At 41.2% G+C, this 18,145-nt stretch overlaps 1 protein-coding gene across 3 annotated transcripts in view; it reads right to left on the bottom strand.

Moving 5' to 3' along the window:
- Positions 1–18,145, bottom strand: part of LOC117258362 (dedicator of cytokinesis protein 3-like) — a 67,884-nt gene that overhangs the window by 27,310 nt on the left and 22,429 nt on the right. For all 3 annotated transcript variants that reach the window (XM_033629184.2, XM_033629185.2, XM_033629186.2), the window contains exons 7-21: positions 16,078–16,162; positions 14,697–14,738; positions 12,432–12,586; positions 12,226–12,307; positions 12,078–12,138; positions 11,847–11,994; positions 10,693–10,781; positions 7,812–7,937; positions 3,772–3,896; positions 3,456–3,618; positions 3,199–3,305; positions 1,003–1,174; positions 817–914; positions 255–338; positions 51–151 (exon numbers count right to left, since the gene is read on the bottom strand). In XM_033629184.2, the coding sequence (XP_033485075.2) occupies positions 51–151; positions 255–338; positions 817–914; positions 1,003–1,174; positions 3,199–3,305; positions 3,456–3,618; positions 3,772–3,896; positions 7,812–7,937; positions 10,693–10,781; positions 11,847–11,994; positions 12,078–12,138; positions 12,226–12,307; positions 12,432–12,586; positions 14,697–14,738; positions 16,078–16,162 (1,638 nt within the window). The remainder of the gene's footprint in view (positions 1–50; positions 152–254; positions 339–816; positions 915–1,002; positions 1,175–3,198; positions 3,306–3,455; positions 3,619–3,771; positions 3,897–7,811; positions 7,938–10,692; positions 10,782–11,846; positions 11,995–12,077; positions 12,139–12,225; positions 12,308–12,431; positions 12,587–14,696; positions 14,739–16,077; positions 16,163–18,145) is intronic.

Below are 18,145 nucleotides of genomic sequence, written 5' to 3'. Positions count from 1 at the left end.
GACTTTGTAGGTATCTTATTTCAGATTCTGCATTTGCTTTTTTGTCGTACTTGTATGCCAGAGCTCCAGCAAAGTGGTTTTGGATGTAGGAATCCATGACAGGTCTGAAGTGGTAGAAACGGCTATCCCTGAGCAGGTTAATGATGAACACCTAAACACACATACATATATATAGATGTTATGCTTGTTTCATCTGCTTACAGGCAAGATAAATCATACAGTAGAGTTTATGTGTCCTCCTTTCATTTTCCTACCAGTGACTGGAAAACCAGCGGTCCATATTTATCAGTGTTGTCATCTAAAAGACAGAAGAGCGTATCCAGGACATCTCGCAAGAACTGTGAGGAGAAAAAGGAACAACACTCAGCACAAGCATCACATTAAAGGCTGCTGACTAAAATAGAAAACAAAGGGTAGCCCCTTCATCCAAAAACATAATAAAACCCCTTTTTAAAAACTCTGACATGATGATATGACTTCTAAACAGTGTTAAACATTTTTTTCTTAAATTATTTGTGAATACTGTAAAAAAAACAGTACATTGTGAATATAAAATCGAGTGAACAATTTAAAGCTTCAAAAGCTAAATAATTCATCTAATCAGTCATTACATAAGAATAGCATAATATCACATATAATCAGTCCTGCTTTTATCTTTGAAATATGAAAATGTATTTTCTTTCTGAGCCTAAATAATCTAAGAGACGAAATCTGAGGCTGAATATTTTGTGTCGTGTGTTGTCAAACACACCCTGCAGCCACACAGAAGGTAAATATACCTTCACATCAATAGATAAATAATGTGCTGACAGTGACCTTGACGATCTCCTCTCCGCTGATCTGACGTAATCGACCGAGGATGTCCAACACCCTGTCTGGATGGGCCTTCCAGTTCAGAAGAGCCAGAAGGTCCACTGGAAACAGAATAAGAAACAGTCAGGTGAATTAAACTGATCTGGAAGTGACACTATATAAATGACAGCATGTACAGTATTTGATTACCATTTTGTGTGAGTTTGGTGGAACAGAGTATCGTGGACACCCAGAAGGTTTCTTTGGGGCTTCTCTGGAAGGGCAGGTTGGCCGGCAGGTTGGGGCAGCTGTTAAAGTCCTCTTTACAGCAGGGCAGACTCAGGTACAGGCCCTGGTTACTGAAGGTGGCATTTTCATCACACTAGAAGGCAGATAACAGAGGGACAGAGAAGATTCATTAATGTTTGGAGACCATTTGAAGTTAAGCGAAATTTAGACCAAAGATTTGTGACAAGATGAACTGTTTTAGAACGCTGTAGGGAAAAGTTGCAGTGGCCTCAGCCTGACTCAAGCCCGCTGATGATGTCGCCTGCGACTCAGCTTGTGAAGTTGCCAGTGGCCGGTTTTAAAACGTGAGGCATGTCACCTGTTTCAACAGCCAACCAGCTTGTAGCAAAGTCAGCCGGTCAAGTCAGTTACAAACTGTCAGCAGACAGCGTGTTCACTTGCTGTGGCATTCACTGACAACAGCCCTCCGTCCCCGCTGAGCCCACGTCTGTCTCATTTACATCCCTGCGGCTGTTGACATGTATGTCGGCCTCCGTTCCAGGTCACTGCTGCTCCTGGCTGTATTTGTACATGTCACACACACGTACTCAGAAAAAAAAACAAAAAAACAAAAAACAAAACAGCACTCTTACAGTTGTTACATATTCCTGAAAGCTGGAGGTTGTAGAACGTTTGTACAGAGAGTCGATGACGATACACTGTCTTGTCTTGTCCCATTGGTGTAAACTTGCAGGTTGATCAGAACAGATTTAGAAAAAAAAAGTGTAGCCACACCAGGCTAGTAAAAGGGACTGGGTGTTTAATTGAGGCTAGGCTGTTATACTACTGTACAAAGCCTAGGGTTCTGGGTCACAGGAGGGTTCAAATGCTGCATTCAAATAGGGTCGTGTTTACGAGAACGGTCCATATGAAGCCCCCCCCCCCCCCCCGTTGTGGTATTCTGAAACTCTTAAGCAGAAATTTTCTGAGAGCTCTGAGTTTATGACTTTGTGTACACAACCTCCCATGTCATAATCACACACTCACAAGTTTCATTTGAATGCAGCATAAGACTGATTTATTGATGCTAGTTAAATATAGTTGAATAACCTGGCAGGGAGCAGGAGGCTTTGTTCCACCAGGATTAAAACCTCACGCTACAACAACACTTTCTTCTCAACTGTATCTGGCCTGGTCGACAGGGCCTGGGACCCCAACTGACACTGACTCCCATCCCACCCCATAGACATCACAGGTTACATTAACGCAGAGTCTCATATCTGCTGCACTGCGTTACATTAAATCTTTGGACTATAATCTCTGTACATAATTGCACATATTCCCTACACATTATAATGTGAACTTTTGCTCATTCCTGTACAAAACGGTTCAACTCCTTAGTTTTTAAACAAATATATCGTTCATATTTTTCTAAATCATATTTTTATTTCCTTTTTTGTGTTTCTTGACTGTTTGCAGTGCTTCTTTTTATTGTTCATTTTCTTTTACTGTTTATTGTTATGCACCAAACACCCAGAGAAATGTATTCCATGTGAAGACCTACTGGGCGATAAACCTGTTTCTAATTTCTGGAATACAGTATATCATCATTTCCTTCATATCTAGAGGTGCTGAGTTAAAAGGTAAATGGACATGCTTTCGATATTTGAGGACCTTTCTTACAAATGCCCAGACATATTTATATCTTCGCTTCTTGCTGAATTATGTCATACTTGAAGTTATTTTTTATGAGACAACTCTCTAATTGCTGTGGTCATTCTTTAATTTTAGTGCCTAAAATCGGGGTCACAGGCCCAAAAAGGCTGACATAAGCCTCTGAACAACACACATTTCATGGCACTGTGGGATCAGTCACTCGGGGCTGCTCAGCTTTCACAGCATAGCTACTGTACATGTTTTTGGTGAGGGAGAGCAGAAAACAAAATGGACGATGCATTTAATTACAGAGGCAGAGCAGGTCATGACCTCAGGTCCACTGCTGAGAAAATACAATAAAGACACACAGAGAGCTGCCAGCAGCTGACTCCCCACCATGGCGGGTCCACTTTAATGCACTCAAATTAAAAAGTTAAAGACACAAAAGGTCAAAGATAAAGAGACATCAAAGATAAAGAGAAGACACCAACCATCAAGTGTGTGTGTTACACCTGCACATACCTTGTACACATATAGCTCATGGCTCTCGTCTGACAGTGTGGTCCCATCTTCTCTCATCAGGGGAGTGAAGGCAAAACCAAACAGTTTTTTCTCTCCTTTGTCTTTAGCTGAAAGGAAGCACATCATGATATTATGCACCACCATACTGTATCTACACAGCACAAACCATACTTGTATAACTCAGAGCGTGATCCAATCTGTCCTAGCAAACTCGTGTGCTGAGGGATGACTGCCACCAGGCTGCATTAGTGACTCACTGGAGCAGTGTCTGAACTCAAAGCGTAGGTGGGATCCTCTGAAACGATCTATGGGAATAGGCAACTTGACCATCTCACTCCAGCGAGGGCTGTTGTTGTGGTAAAGGACAAAGGAGCGATATTCACTGGAGCTGGGCTCCCCGCTGCCCAAACTGATGCAGTCCTAAGAAGGAAAAAGAAGCACAGTAGATCATGTTGAGTGACACATACTGTTAATGATGTATCAAACTAATGTGTGGATGTATGGGAGGAACGCTACACTCATCGTGACTCATATATGGATGATATGGCACATAATAACTCATATGTGTCATACTTTGAGAGTGTCCCCGTCGGCGTAGAGTACATAGAGCGTGACTTCGATGTTCTTTTGGACGCTCTTGCCGCCCCTCTCAAACTCCCCCCGCTCCAGGGTCAGATACAGGTCATTGCGTGTGTCACCTTAAACATCACAAAGGAGAGACTTGAGTTAAAAATAGAACTCCAACAATTGTACATATCAAAGTTTGTTTACAGGTCTTGGAAAGTTCCACTACCCATTGTCTGGTGGGGTACAAGTTAGAAAAAATTTAAAAAACTGAGGGTGTTGAGCATGGATGTATTGTAAGAACTGGCTACTGGACTCAAAGATGGCGCCCATTTGCTTGAATGAAAACTGCTTACAGAGCACCAAAAACGTGCTTTTGTGTTGCAGCACAGTACCTGCATTCCCACTTGGCCCATACACTTTATATTATGGGGATTTTCTAGGCTTTGGGGCAGTTTAACAATTATAAAACATGGATGGATAAAAAAAATCATAATACAAAGAGTAATGATTGCCTTTGTTTGCAGTTTGAGGTATTTCGTCAACAGTTGCAGTACTGCAAATGCCCACTGGGTCAAATTGGCAGCAAGGCTGTGTGTGGGACATATCCAGCTCTCTTAATACATCCATGCTGTGGAGGAAGAAGTGAGATTATGAGCCCACTCCTCATCTCTGCTTGTGGCTAGGGGCTCGAGGCTACATTAGCCGTTAATAGCATAACACCCCCAAATCTCTGATCCAAACTGTCGAGAGTCAAGGAGCATTATGGGTAATGCAGGTGTCAGGATTTGACAAGGGAGAAGCGCGTGTTATGAAATAAAATAATCTCTGGCTGCACTGAAGTACAATGCCAAATCGCAGCACAATCTTTTGAAGGAAATCCTCCAAGTGACCATTTGTATATCAGTGACTCACCCTGTATTACACTGAATTTGTTAAGAAAGCTTGTTTTTTTTCCCCTCACATGCCTCCACAGTGAACGATGAATTCTTGATGAATTCAAGTAAAGGAGGTCCATGATTAACAACAGCAAAATTATATCAAAACATCCATTTGCAAACTCTCACACAACTCGTGTAGTATAATCCAAGTCTCCTTTATTCAGTCATACGCTCAGTACTTTTCAAACTTACGGCTCTTTCCGACGAGGAACTGAACTAAAAGCAAAACTTATCTATGCTTTCATTACAGCCTCCAGACTCCATTGACAAAAACAGTAATTTTACCTCGCTGAACATGCAAGTTGCTGGTCTACTGCTGCCCCAATCAATAGTTTGTTTGGGTTATTGGGTGAGTTTGCTGAATCCTTACTAACCCTATAAAGCCCAATAACACAAACACACTGAATGAGGCAGTGGTTGACCAGCAGCTGTCGTGTTCTGCGAAGTAAAATGATTGTTTTCATCAACAGAGTCTGGCTCTGAAGAGAGCGTAGGTACGTTTCACTTTTAGTTCAGTTTCCCATCAGAAAGGGCTGTCTGTTTGGGAAGTACTGAGCATACAACTGTATAAATAAGAGTTGGATTGTACTGCACAAGTAGATGTTTTGATATGGTTTGCCGTTGTTAAACACAGACCCCTTTGACTTCAATTCATCAAGAACTTTCTGTTTTTGGATTCCTCGTTCATTGTGGAGTCATGTGAGGAGAGCGTTTTCTTCACAACTTTAACGTAAGTGAAGTATTACTTTAAGCTTGACCCGTTAGGTAGAATGACGTGCACAATCACTGACCTCATGAAGTTCAACAACAGGACAAAGACGTCTCAGAAAATCCCAGACTATGATAACAAACATGTCTCCTGCCTTGGCGATGTTAATAAGTTGCAATATACATGTCAGCCTCTGCTCCACAGCTGCACTGCGAGTGGTCAACATAAATTAAGACCAAGATGTGCACCACACGTCATTGTTCTTGACGATGAGAAATGACCCCACTGAGCTGTAATACACTGTAGCTCATGACTGCCTCAGCACCTTTTGTGAGGTCAGTGTTTAATGCAATAAATATCAGTGGCAACAGCGGAGGAAGATATTGCAGTTATTTATAAAATCAGATTATAGTTATTTATATCCAAGTCATTTCCTTGGGGACAGATGAGTCACACAGGGTGATATTGGGAGGTATTTCAGGCTAACTGGAAAAGAGTTGGAAAGGAGTGGGAGAGGAGAGGAGAGGATCATACACTCTCAGCAGGCACAAAGCAGAGCAATGTTATCTGATGAAATATACAGAAATGAACACACACCTCTTCCTTTCTCTCTGTCTTTGAGATATCTTTGAAGACCTCTGCTCTTCATAAGTTACTCAGCACCTGACCTAAATGCCGATCGCACGCAAATAGGGAGCAACAAACTGAGAGTCTCCAAAATACCAGCGATGGAAGAAGTACTCAAATCCTTCAATTAAGTAAAAGTAACAATACAACAATCTAAAATATGCCATTAGAAGTAAAAGTCCTGCATTCAAAATCTTCAGTGAAAGAACAATACTGTCAGTTAAATGTACTTATAGTAATAAAGGTAAAAGTACTGGCTCTGCAGAGAAACACCCCGCTGTGAGATTTTGGATTATTGCAGAAAATAAGCTGTCTATGATACTTAAAAGTTTTGTTAAGCAAGTAAAAAGCTAGTGTGAGGCTATAGACGTACTACACTACAGTTGCATGACCTTTACATTGTCACCACAATGAGGTTTTAAAGCTGTGTTCAGCGTGATGACGCTCTGTAGTCTCATTTAGCCACTTGTTAAGACACATTGAAGCTCTAACATTGATGAGGGGCATATTTACTGACATATTTATGTCATAGAATAAAATGTGAAAGTATCTTAAGCTTGTGTGAAACACAGACTTTTCAGGCATCTGACCTAAAGCTCACTAACTTCTAGACGAGGGAACAGGGAGTGCTAAGATGCTAACTCTTTATGGGTTTTAGGACTCAATCCTGCAGCCCTCTATTGCGTTTGATCTCTGCTCAAGCAGACCCCATATATATGCGCATGCTCAGGCGCTACTTACACATTGTCAGAAGTGCCAATGCGTAAGTGAAAATGCATATGTTTGGGAAGCCCTGACAGTACGACTCGATAAATGAGACTTGGATCATACTGCATGAGTTATGTGTGAGTTTCTCTATTGATGATTTTATATAGTTTTGCTGTTGTGAGAGGTGGTCCTCAGTGATTTCAATTCATGAAGAATGTTTTACGTTTTTGGATTCTCCATTCACAGTGGAGGCATCACAAATTCAAGATAACACAACTGATACACAAATCATAACTTTGCCGGTATAGTAATCTATTAATCCTATTGATACAGTAGTTCCCAACATAAGAGATATATCTGCGGGGTCATGAGATGATGATGATGAGGTAGGAAAGAAGAACAAACATTTTATGTTTGGATAATTTTACCTTTGGGCCTAAATGATTTAAATGAGACAATCTGAGGAGTTCAGAGGGGGAACAAAACTCACAAACATCTGAAATGTGCCAAGAGGCCACTAGTAATGTACAAGTTTCATACAATAAATTTAAGTACATATTTTGTAAGCTTATTTAATGTTATTCGTACAATGTTTTCCTCTGAACTGGAGTGACATATAAGCATTAAGTTGTGTAAGTATAAACATTTATCTGAAGTTGTTTTATTGCACTAGCTGCATCTACTGTATTTCTTAGTGTCTTGTATTGATTTACTTCCTGTCGCTGCATCTTGGCCAGGTCATCATTGTAAACGTAAAAATAAAGTACATTAAAATATGTATTTACATGTGCTGTTACTGTTTCCTCATCACCACAGCCAACTCTGCTCTCTCCTTCATCTTCTTTAATGCTGCTTTGCTGTTTTCTTCTATTAAATCTTTGACTACCACTCTTGCTTTTCTCATATTCATCTTGCCTCGTCCCTGACCTCCCTTATCTGCATCCTCTGCACCCTGATCTGTGACCGTCCCCTCTTTTCATTCCTCCAAGCCATCTGGCCTCTGGTCTCCACCTCCTCCTGACCTCTCTGTCCCCATTACCGCCCACTGCTCTTTGCCTCCTTACCTGGCAGGATGACATCTGGGAAACCCAGTTTGCGTGTGAGTGCCAGGGCCCTGTTGAACACAGCTTGGTTCTCCCGTCTGATCTGCTCCAGCTCACCCCGCAGCAGCTGCAGGGAAATGATGAGGCCTGGGGGCAGAAGGAGGGAGGTGAGGGTGGGCATGTTCGTGTGTATGTGTGTGTGTGTGTAAATGGGGGGAAAGGGCAAATGAAGAGGTGCGAGGTTGTAGGAGGAAAGTGGAATTGAAGGGAAAGAAAGCAAAGGGATGAAGAAGAAGGGAGATGGGAGAAGGGAGGGACAGAGGGGTATTTAAAGGACATTAGTCAGAATGTGGGGGAGGAGAAGACAGACACAAGAGTGGATGGAAAGACGTGATCAGAGCCGGGGACCACAGAAGGAGGGAGGAGAAAATGGTGTAGTGGAATTATGCAAAGAAGCAAGGAAAAATATGGCTACCACACAAATCTAGTGACAGATTTTTGTGAGGCATGAGTCATATATCAAACTGTGAGTTGCTCATAAAAAAGATACAGTAAGTAATAGTGAAGAAGGAGAGTTCACACTTACATTGAGACCATTTTAAAAACTCCACGCAGCACGATTGTTTAAAGGGACAGTTCACCCCAAAATCAAAAATACATATTTTTCCTTGTACCTGTTGTGCTATTTGTAAATCTAGATTGTTTTGGTGTGAGTTGCTTGAGACATCGGCCGTAAAGATGTTTGCCATCTCTCCAGTATACTGGAATTAGCACTCGGCTTGTGGTGATCAAAGCGCCAAAAAATACATTTGAAAAACTCAGCAGCTATGTCTCTTTCCAGAAATCATGAACCAGTTACTCAAGATAATCCACACGCCTTGTTGTGAGCAGTTTCAAGTAGGAACTATTCTATTTCTACTGAACTACACCCGCTAACTGTATCAACCTGCAGGGCGAATTGTGTGCCATCTAGTTCCATTGTATTGGAAAGAATGCAGACATCTCTACGGCCGATATCGCCAACACTCGGCAACTCACACTAAAACAATCTAGACTGGAATGAGGAAAAATATGTATATTTTTTTATGGGGTGAAGTGTCCCTTTAATACCAAAGACACAGTGTGACCTGCGTTATCTTTTCAATAAGTGATGACCCAATTTGATTTCTCCATCAGGTTTTATTACTCCTGTTACTACAGTGAGAGTTAGCGGTGGGTAATATACTGAGGTAAGTTTAATTAACATTCATAAATATCAAGGTTTAGTTTATATACTGTCTGATTCAACTGAAAAAATAAATAATTTGACATTTTAAGAAATATATATTTTTTAGAGCAGAAACTTTTAGTTGATTAATCGGTTATTCAATCAACATAAAAATAATAGACATACAATTTTTATTATCAATCAATCGTCTTTTTAAAACAAACATAGAATTCTAAAATTTCCTGGTTTCAGCTTGCCAAAGGTGAATATTTGGTTGGTTTTCATAATCGTCAATGATATACAACATTTTGCTTTTGACAGAGCAAACAATACAATACATTTAAAGACATTATATAGGGTTGTGGGAACTAGTTTCTATTTTTATTTTCTAGACTAAAGATTAATTGAGAAAATACTCAGCAACCCTATTCGCTTTCTTGCCACAAGTCAGATTAGAATATTGATGCCAGTCTCTTATTTGTCATTTAAATGTGAAGCTATAGACATGAGTCGATTAGCTTAGCTAAGGGCAATTTCTGTTTCTTGGCCAGGAGCAGAAGAAACAATCCCCCCACGTAATCCCCCGTAAAGTGTAGTCTTCACACCTCTGTTTTTCTTCTGTATAAAAACAAAAGAGCATGGATTAATTAATGAGCTTTAGAGGTGCTGGTGGGCGTATTCTACCTTTGGACAGATTCTCACTGTTTCTGGTCTTTGTGCTAAGCTAACTGTCTGTCTAAATTCTAATTTACTAATCAGACATGAGAGCTGTATCATCTAACTATTGGGCAAGGAAGTGAAAATGCCAAATGTTTAACTACATCCTTTAAATAAGGAACCACAGGTACTTAAAGGTACTTCATCACACTGATGCAAAAATAATCCAAAGTGTAACTTAATACAACTAAAGATAACTACCTCAGTATTTATAAGTCTTTAACAATCAATAAATGTTTGTCATCTCATGGTATAAATTATCATACGATTCCTACATTATCCAGAAGAAAAATTATTCAGTCTGAGGGAGATTTTAATCATTTTTTTCTTTGTTTTGTTTAGTTCATGTCAGCAACAGAAAAAAACAAGTCCAGTTCTTAATAAACAGACTTTGCTGGTCACAGTTTTCTTTGGAACTAATTTCTATGACGGAAAGAGTCACTATAAAAAGTGTAGACTGCATGTTCACCATGACACTGTGTCTAGAGGGACATGTTGCGGTTGAATTTTTTGAGTTTTTCGGTGCTTTAAGCACATGAAATTCCATCTCCATGGTACTGGAATCGAGACAGAAGTCTTAAAATCTGGGCGAAATATGATCAAAACTGTGTGTATGTCCAGATACCAAAACATCATAACTGCCTATCCTATTCTTAAGACAATATATGTCTGTCAGCAGTCCCATGACCAGTTGGCAAATGCCCTTGAATGAATTATCCTTCACATCTTTCCATCGAGGCAATGAGTGACTGTTTAGGAAAAGACCTAAGACGTAATTTGACTATTTGTTCGCAGCCCTGGACCCTGACCTGCTACTCTCCTACTCACTGTGGCCTGCTTTGGATAAAAACTTCAGCAACAAACATTTACTTTGCTTTTGACTTTTATCTCTTTAAATTCAAACCAAAAGAAAAAAGGTGCAACTTTAATCCCGTAAAGAGCAAACAGGTAACAGATCTGTAGAGACAACATATTTACCATAGTTGGTGCTGGGAGCTGAGTACTTGGTGTTGGACTTGCGGATAATGTTCTCCTGTATCTGGTACCACTCGTTCTCATTGTTACATCTGCAGAGAAAGACAGTTGGGTGGGGCTGTTAACAACGCACCCATTAGTGAGCCCAGATGGAGGGATCGGGACTGTGCGCATGGGGACTACATGAACAGCATGTGTCCCAGAGCCGATTTCCTCCTGGAGAAAAGGTAGCAGCAGGGGGAGGTGCTATCAAGCAGCACATTAGCCCAAATGCACAGCTCACTAAGCAAACCTGACAGCCAGCTCTCTACCAGCCTTTTTCATTACTGTGGGCCCGTAGGCCCCTGGGATGGCATGGGGAAATGCACAGACTGGAGCGTTATAGGAGCCGACAGTTTGGAGGCAGCTCAGCACTGAATCACTGCTTGCTTTTTAAAGGGAAGAGCTCTTTGCCGCAGCAGAGGAATCCAATAAAAACGACAGCTTTCTATTCTGGAAAGCTTTATTTCACACCCAGCTGTAAAGCTATCCTGAAAATACTACACAAGAAAAATATCACACACAACAGAATGGCAAAGTGTATGAATGACCTTTGACCCGGAGAGGACGCTGACACAAGGAGAGATTCTAGCTGTTGACTGACAAGAGAAAATGCTGAGCTTGTTTTTTTTTTTCTTTGTCCTCTAACTTTGCTCAATTATCTAAGTGTCATCCCTCTCAGTCTCTTCCCCTATCCTTCTCTGTGTCTCCCTCCTTTACTGGGTTGGCCAGCGTACAGGAGCGGCTCTCTGTGGTGAAGCCTAACAGAAGCAGCCAGATTCACAACACGCCAAGGGCCCTATCTCAGGCCCGGGGTGAGCAGCTATTGATTTTCCAGAGGACACTTCATTATCATTCTGGTCAAAACACACCAGGCATCAATACTGAGGCACTAGGTTGTCATGCACGGCATTTGCAGAACATTCACACATTCCCACCTTACTGCATAGACTCTTTTAGCTCTATTTCCAAAAGTACAGAAGCCATGCAACCACTGAGCAATTACACTGACCATTTTTATGATAATATTCTGTTTCACACTTTAAAATGCCAGAGGAATAATTTTTGTGCTGCTGCATTTATAATCAAGAGGAAAAGAGCTTCACATGAATACTCACGTGTAAACTTTTAACACAAAGTCTTTCTCCTCTTTGAGGTCTGTGATGGTGTGGAAAACATCACTCATGGCGAGAACAGCGCAGCCATAAGGTCGTCTGTACTGCACATGAGGCGGCCCTTTCTTTGAATCATTTAGCAGCATACGACCTGGAAATTAAAAGGAGAGGGATGCGCTAAGAAGAAGCACCGATGAATGAAAACCCCCTCATTAAACACTGTTCTTTATTTACCAGTTCTTATGACATGTGCAACAATGTACAGGTCTCTCTTCAAGTCTTTACTGCTCAGGTCCTGAAGAGGAAAGGGATAAAAAATATTAGCAGGACAGTTGAGATGTAGAATATTTTCATATAATGTTTAGAAGGGAAAATGTGTTACCGTGAAGAGAGCACACAGACGATCAACCTTCTCTGGATTCTTTGGTCCTCCATTTTTGTTCAGTTTCACCATGAACTTCTCACTACAAAAGAAGCCAGTTCACAGCGTCAGAGTGTCTGTCAACCGCAGAACGCCTCAGTCAATCTGCCGGACAGAAATAGTGTGTTTGCCCTTGCATGCATCGTGAGATCGTTCGGGGCCGTTACCTGATCTGTTTGGCCTCGCGAGTGTCGTACAGAAAGAAGAAGACGTCTGCGTCCTCGCTGATGCTGTTGTAAGTAAAGCTCTTCAGATTGATGAAGAGGTGGTGCGACACGGGGACACGGCAACCGTCACCATGGCGCTGTCTCGTGCTGTCACCCTGGGAACGAAGAAGAAAGTGACCGCTAACAAGATGGGTCCTCACTGCGAGCGAGGCCAAGTACCTGCCACTCTGTATATAGATAAGCCTATTTAACAGATCAATGGGTGTACTGGAAGGGGTGAATAATTCATTGACATATGCTCCACAGTGTATTTCATCCTGTCACATGTGCATGTTATTTACAGTAGGCTCAGAGGACATGCAGGGTTACAAGAAATGATGAATGAATGATGGAAACGGCAGCTCTGGTGAGACTGTATTCCCGTGATGTTCTCTATTTATATGATGTAGCCATTACTAAATTATTATAAATATATCAACATATATATAATTTAGCTGGTTATAGGAGCTTTCAGTCATGTCCATCTCACTCTTCAAGGGTCCTTATCAAAAATATAGTTAGATATTTTGGGAAAATACGCTTATTTTCTTTCTTGCCGAGAGTTAAGGCCCTGACACACCAAGCCTATGGTCGGCCGTTTGGTCAATGTTGGGCCGTCTGTTGCCCTTCTTTGCGTAGTGTGTTCCGCATCATTGGCATTAGTCGGCCTTTTGTCGGCCCTTGTTGCCTGTTTTTTGGCTGATTCAGCATGTTGAATCAGCGTCAGAGCCGGCTGAGCTACTGGTGAATGAAATAACTCGGATTGGCAGTTCAACTCAGTGCACAATAAGGGAATCGTCATGAAGGCATGAGATCAAAATAAACTTGTTATATGAGGTAAGATTATTTTTTTAGCCACTGAGCTCTTATCAGAAATGGTTTGTCACTGTGTTATTGTTTACTAGTGCACGGTAAATATCCTTTTTTCTTTCAACGTCAGGTTGTCTTGATGGCTAACTCGCATCTTGAATTCATCCTGTTGGTCTCCCACTTTCCCTTTTTCAATGACTACTTCCACCTGCTTATATGTAGAGTTATTTCCTCTCATGCAGGCGCAGAACGTATTTGCTCGTTGGCTTGTTGGCTGTAGTTTTTGCAGTGTGTTAAAATGCAACTTTTTGGCTGGGACACAGGCGTCATGAGGCGACGCAACAGTCAGCCTTGGTTGCCTCTAGTTCTTTGATGTTGGTTTGGTGTGTCTGGGCCTTTAGATGAGAAAAACATTGATAACTGCCTGTGAAATATGGAGCTACTGTCAGCAGCCGTTTAGCTTAGCTTAGTACAAAGACTGGACACAGAAGGAAGCAGCTAGCCTGGCTCTGTATGTAAATAAATGACATGTTGTGGTTTCCCAGGAGGCTAATTAGTTAGCTTTTAGAGGTACTTGTAGGCATGTTTTGTTACCTTCAACATTACAAGCTAGCTTCCAGTCTTGAGATGTACTAGGGTTTAGGTGGCAAAATAAGCCATACATTTCATATTAAAAAACAGCATCTTAATCTCTTGATGGAGTCAAAATGCACCAATCTTTTAAAGGTACACTATGCAGGACTGTTTGTTACTGTTGTACACATGCTCACCAGCAGAAGTGAAAGTAAAAGTCAACCCCAGATTATCTTTCGCTTGGCGTTTCACCTTGCTATATTCGTGTTTTGTTTTTTGGTGCCTTCTCTCTTGGATGCCTGCTGCTTATGGTCTGGCACCTGGTCACAACATTTTTTTAAAGCCCTGACCTCCCCTAACCGCTGTGAGGGTACCCACCTGGAAATGTCCCAAACACAGAAAATAAGAAGAAAATATGAAAATACAGGCAGAGGGCAGAGTCTTGACTGTATTGTTTTATAGAAAAAAACCTGCATAGTATATCTTTAAGCTGGTGTTTCTCCATAAATGAAATTCAGAGGACACAGCTATCTACCCTGCAGTACCATTGGTGCATACATCTCAGGGCATATGTGGCCCCAGTGGGAATCAACCATCCCACTCTGGCAGCAATGGTGTGAGGTTCTTATGGAGCATGGCAGTGACACCTTGTAATTTTAATTTCATATGAAAGGCTTTTAACCCTACAAGCTCTTATCCTTAGTGCAATTAGAGAAATTCCTGGATCACCAGGTCTAAAGGTGGTTGTGTACAGAGAGAAATCTAAAATGAGAGATGAAGAGGCTGGCACAGGATGAAAGGTTCGGATGATTTTGTAAACAAACAGCTTTGAAAAGACTATACCTGGTTTGTGCTTTGCTGACCACAGTGTCTGCTGGATACATGCTAAAAAAGAGCGAAGTTCAAAGGAAAGATGTCAGATCAGTCGGCCCATTCTTTACTCTTCCCACACAGCATTGAACTTATTTACCTTATAGCAGCTTCAGACACACACTACCTGAGCGATGCCTCGGTTGATGCCTCAAATCTGACAAAATTTCACCTACGTACGTAGCCGAGCAGCTATACTACTGCTCCTGCAGCGCTAAAAGAAGCCCACATGAGGCAAAACGTGAGCGTGTGGGAGAGGAGAGGACAAAGCCAGTATCGCCCACACACACCTCTCAGCTCAGCAGCCTGAAAGAACTCCTCTACTCCTCTACCTGAAGAGGTGCCAAGGCCTTGTGCCCTGCCAAAAGCAAGCTCACTTTCATCGACAGAGTCAGGAGGCTTTTTGGCAAGGAAGAGCTACACTGTTGTTTCTGTACAGACCATTTAGTGCACAAACATTCTGCGTGCAAAGCTGAGAAACATGGCAATGGGATAATGGGAGGCTGCAGGGCAGTTGGAGAGTGTTTTGATCAGCATATGGAGCTTCAACTTCTGACCAGAAAGGATCTCCCTCCTAGATAACAATCTCCAGTAGTATTACATTAGATTTCATAACATCTGTGCTGTAATCGCATATTTCTAAAATTGGATCTGCTTCAGTACGTCTCCTAAATCTCATCTCACTCTCTTTCTCAGTCTCTGTATACGTTTGAAAGTCCCATGTCACTGAAGCCAAAATACATCTGAGGCATTATTTATCTCTGGAAATATGTCTCTAGTCTGGTTGGTGGATTAAAGCAACCAAGACTAAGATATGCAATTTATTTTTCAAAACAACGATAAAAAATTGATTCGTATGTATTTTCCCATCGCCTCACCTGGGACTGTCACTTTGCATTATGTCTGCATTGCTTGCTGGCAATCATGCTTGTGAGAGTCATGTGCAGGCAAGGAAAGGGACACACTCAATATGGCGGTAAGATACGCATAAAGAACAGGTCACATGAGGCAGCTCTAACAGCTGAATCGCGCTCTCTCTTGTGAGTCACCTTCTTATGGATGATTTGATAATTGGTACATTCACACATCCCTACACATCCAACAACACATTCTTATATGCAAAAGCAGGCGGTGAAAATAAAAGGCACAAAAAAAAGTAAGTATCATAGTATGTAAAGACAGCATCGTTTGAGTCACTTCAACAGACATACTGTAGCATGTGCATGCTGCAGAACTGTACTTAATTATTGTTCATAGAATGCACATTTACTTTATTAATTCATAGTATTCAATAATTCATGGGGTAAATTTGCACAGCATGCAATGGTTCAAGAATATTTTCCATCCAACATACCAGTTTGTGTAGCTCTGATACGCTGATCTGATCTGGATCCACCATTTCAAACTCTTTTCTGGGAACAAGGTCTAAGCCGAGGTGCCTGGTGAAAGAGGGATTAGGGGTGTATTACAAAGAAAGTGAGCTTTTCAAGATGATAAGAACTGTCCAAATGTATCTCATTCAACACTGTAATATATCTAACATCAAAACTAAAAGCATCCCTTCATAAACATGCTTTTGTACACTTTGATAAATACTGTACCTGCATCTAATAATAGTATTTCTGTTACATGCTACTTTGCACCACTAAATTTAAGAGGAAAATTTTTTTTTTTTTTTTTACCTCACTCCATTTGTCTGATATCTATAGTTACTGTAGTGTACATAATAAAGTAATAATCTTGAAGATTTTCATTCTAATAAATGTCTGTTTAGTCACTATCTATTGCTGAATGAGGTAGCACAACAGCGAGTGAGCCTATGGCCTATTGACAAAAGCCTTTGCATTTGCAGTATTACAAACTGGGTGTCTGCGGCGACATTTCCAGGAAAAATCACAAGCAGCACGCAGTTGGTGACGCCTTGACCATAACTCAGCAGTCGTTTGTCCGTCAGAGAAGGTAGCCATACTGTTTGGATCTCTTGGAAGTGAGATCCAAAAACACACCTGCAATTACCATTTATTGCCATAGGTGCCGCCAAAGAGAATGAAATAGAGATCTTCCAGACTGTAACTTTGAGGGCCCTGACACACCAAGCTGACCGTCAGTGATTGCTCTGGTTTTTGTGATGTGTCCTGCACCACTGGCACTAGTCGGACATTGTTTGGATAGCTGTTTTTCAGCAGACTTAGCATTTTGAATCATTGGCAGGGCCAGCAGGACCGTGGGAGCCTGCTGGTGAGTGTAATCACTCTGATTGGCAGTTCAGCTCTAAAGTCAAGAGGGTGTGAGATTGAAACAAATTTATTATATTAGGAAAGATTATTTTTTTAGTTACTGAGCTTTTTAGCAGAAACGGTCTTTAATTGTTTGTGTTATTGTTTGCCAACGCACAGTAAATATCCTTTGCTCTTTTAACACTGGGTTGCGTTGTTGATGTGCTAACTGGCTAACTAGCATCTTGATTCCATCCTATCAGTCTTACAGTTTCCTTTTTCGAATGAGGATCCGCTGCCTGCTGGTATGGGGAGTTAGTTCCTCTCATGAAGACTCAGAACGTAAGTGCTAATTGGCCGTTGGCTGCAGTCTTTGCGGTGTGTCCAGGTGCAGCTATTTGGCTTAGACACAGGCGATGTGCAGCGACGCAACAGTTGGCCTTCGTCACCACTCGTTCTTTGATTGTGGTTGGTGTGTCTGGGCCTTAGAGGGATAGTTTGACATTTAGGAAATTATGTTTATTCGATTTCTGGTGGAAAGTTAGATGAGAAGATCGATACCACTCTCATGTATATACAGTATATGTGAAGCTACAACCAGCAGCTGCTTATCTAAACAGTGAGTCTGGCTCCAGCAAAGTCTGCCTGAAAGCACCTCTTAAGCTCACTAATTAACATGTTATGTCTTTTTTGTTTAATCTGTACAAAAACTGAAGTGTAAAAACGACAGTTTGCAGTTTTAGTGAGGGGGGTTATGTGCCAGACTATCTCTTGGCTAAGCACACTCGTCTCTGCTGGTTGCCTGGCAACTGCTCAGGGACAAGAAATAGTTATAGCTAATAGTGGCGTATTTCCCAAAATGCCAAACTTTTGCTTTAAGAGTTTAAACACAGGATTATTTCACTAATTATCAGTGTTACAGTAACTCCTCAACATTATTTAAAGTTGTTAAGAGTAGCTCCACCTCGACCAGCTACAACACTAAACTCCTGCTATTAACGCATCCATTACAATAGTCAATGATGTAACGTATATATCACTCTGAGAGGGGCCATTCTGCATAATGAGAACATTTCTTATTATCATCATTATCATTAGATAGTGTTTGTTAATTTAAACTGCAGCAATGCATCATGAAATTATCATTATTATGCTTTGCTCCCTGAAAACAATTAGCCGTCAGATGAATGCAATAGGGTACAATAT

The sequence above is a fragment of the Epinephelus lanceolatus genome, chromosome 8, assembly GCF_041903045.1.
Source record: "Epinephelus lanceolatus isolate andai-2023 chromosome 8, ASM4190304v1, whole genome shotgun sequence".
In the NCBI taxonomy this organism is placed as follows: Eukaryota; Metazoa; Chordata; class Actinopteri; order Perciformes; family Serranidae; genus Epinephelus; species Epinephelus lanceolatus.
Note: the sequence above shows the minus strand (reverse complement) of the source record. Positions and strands in the feature narration are given on the sequence as shown.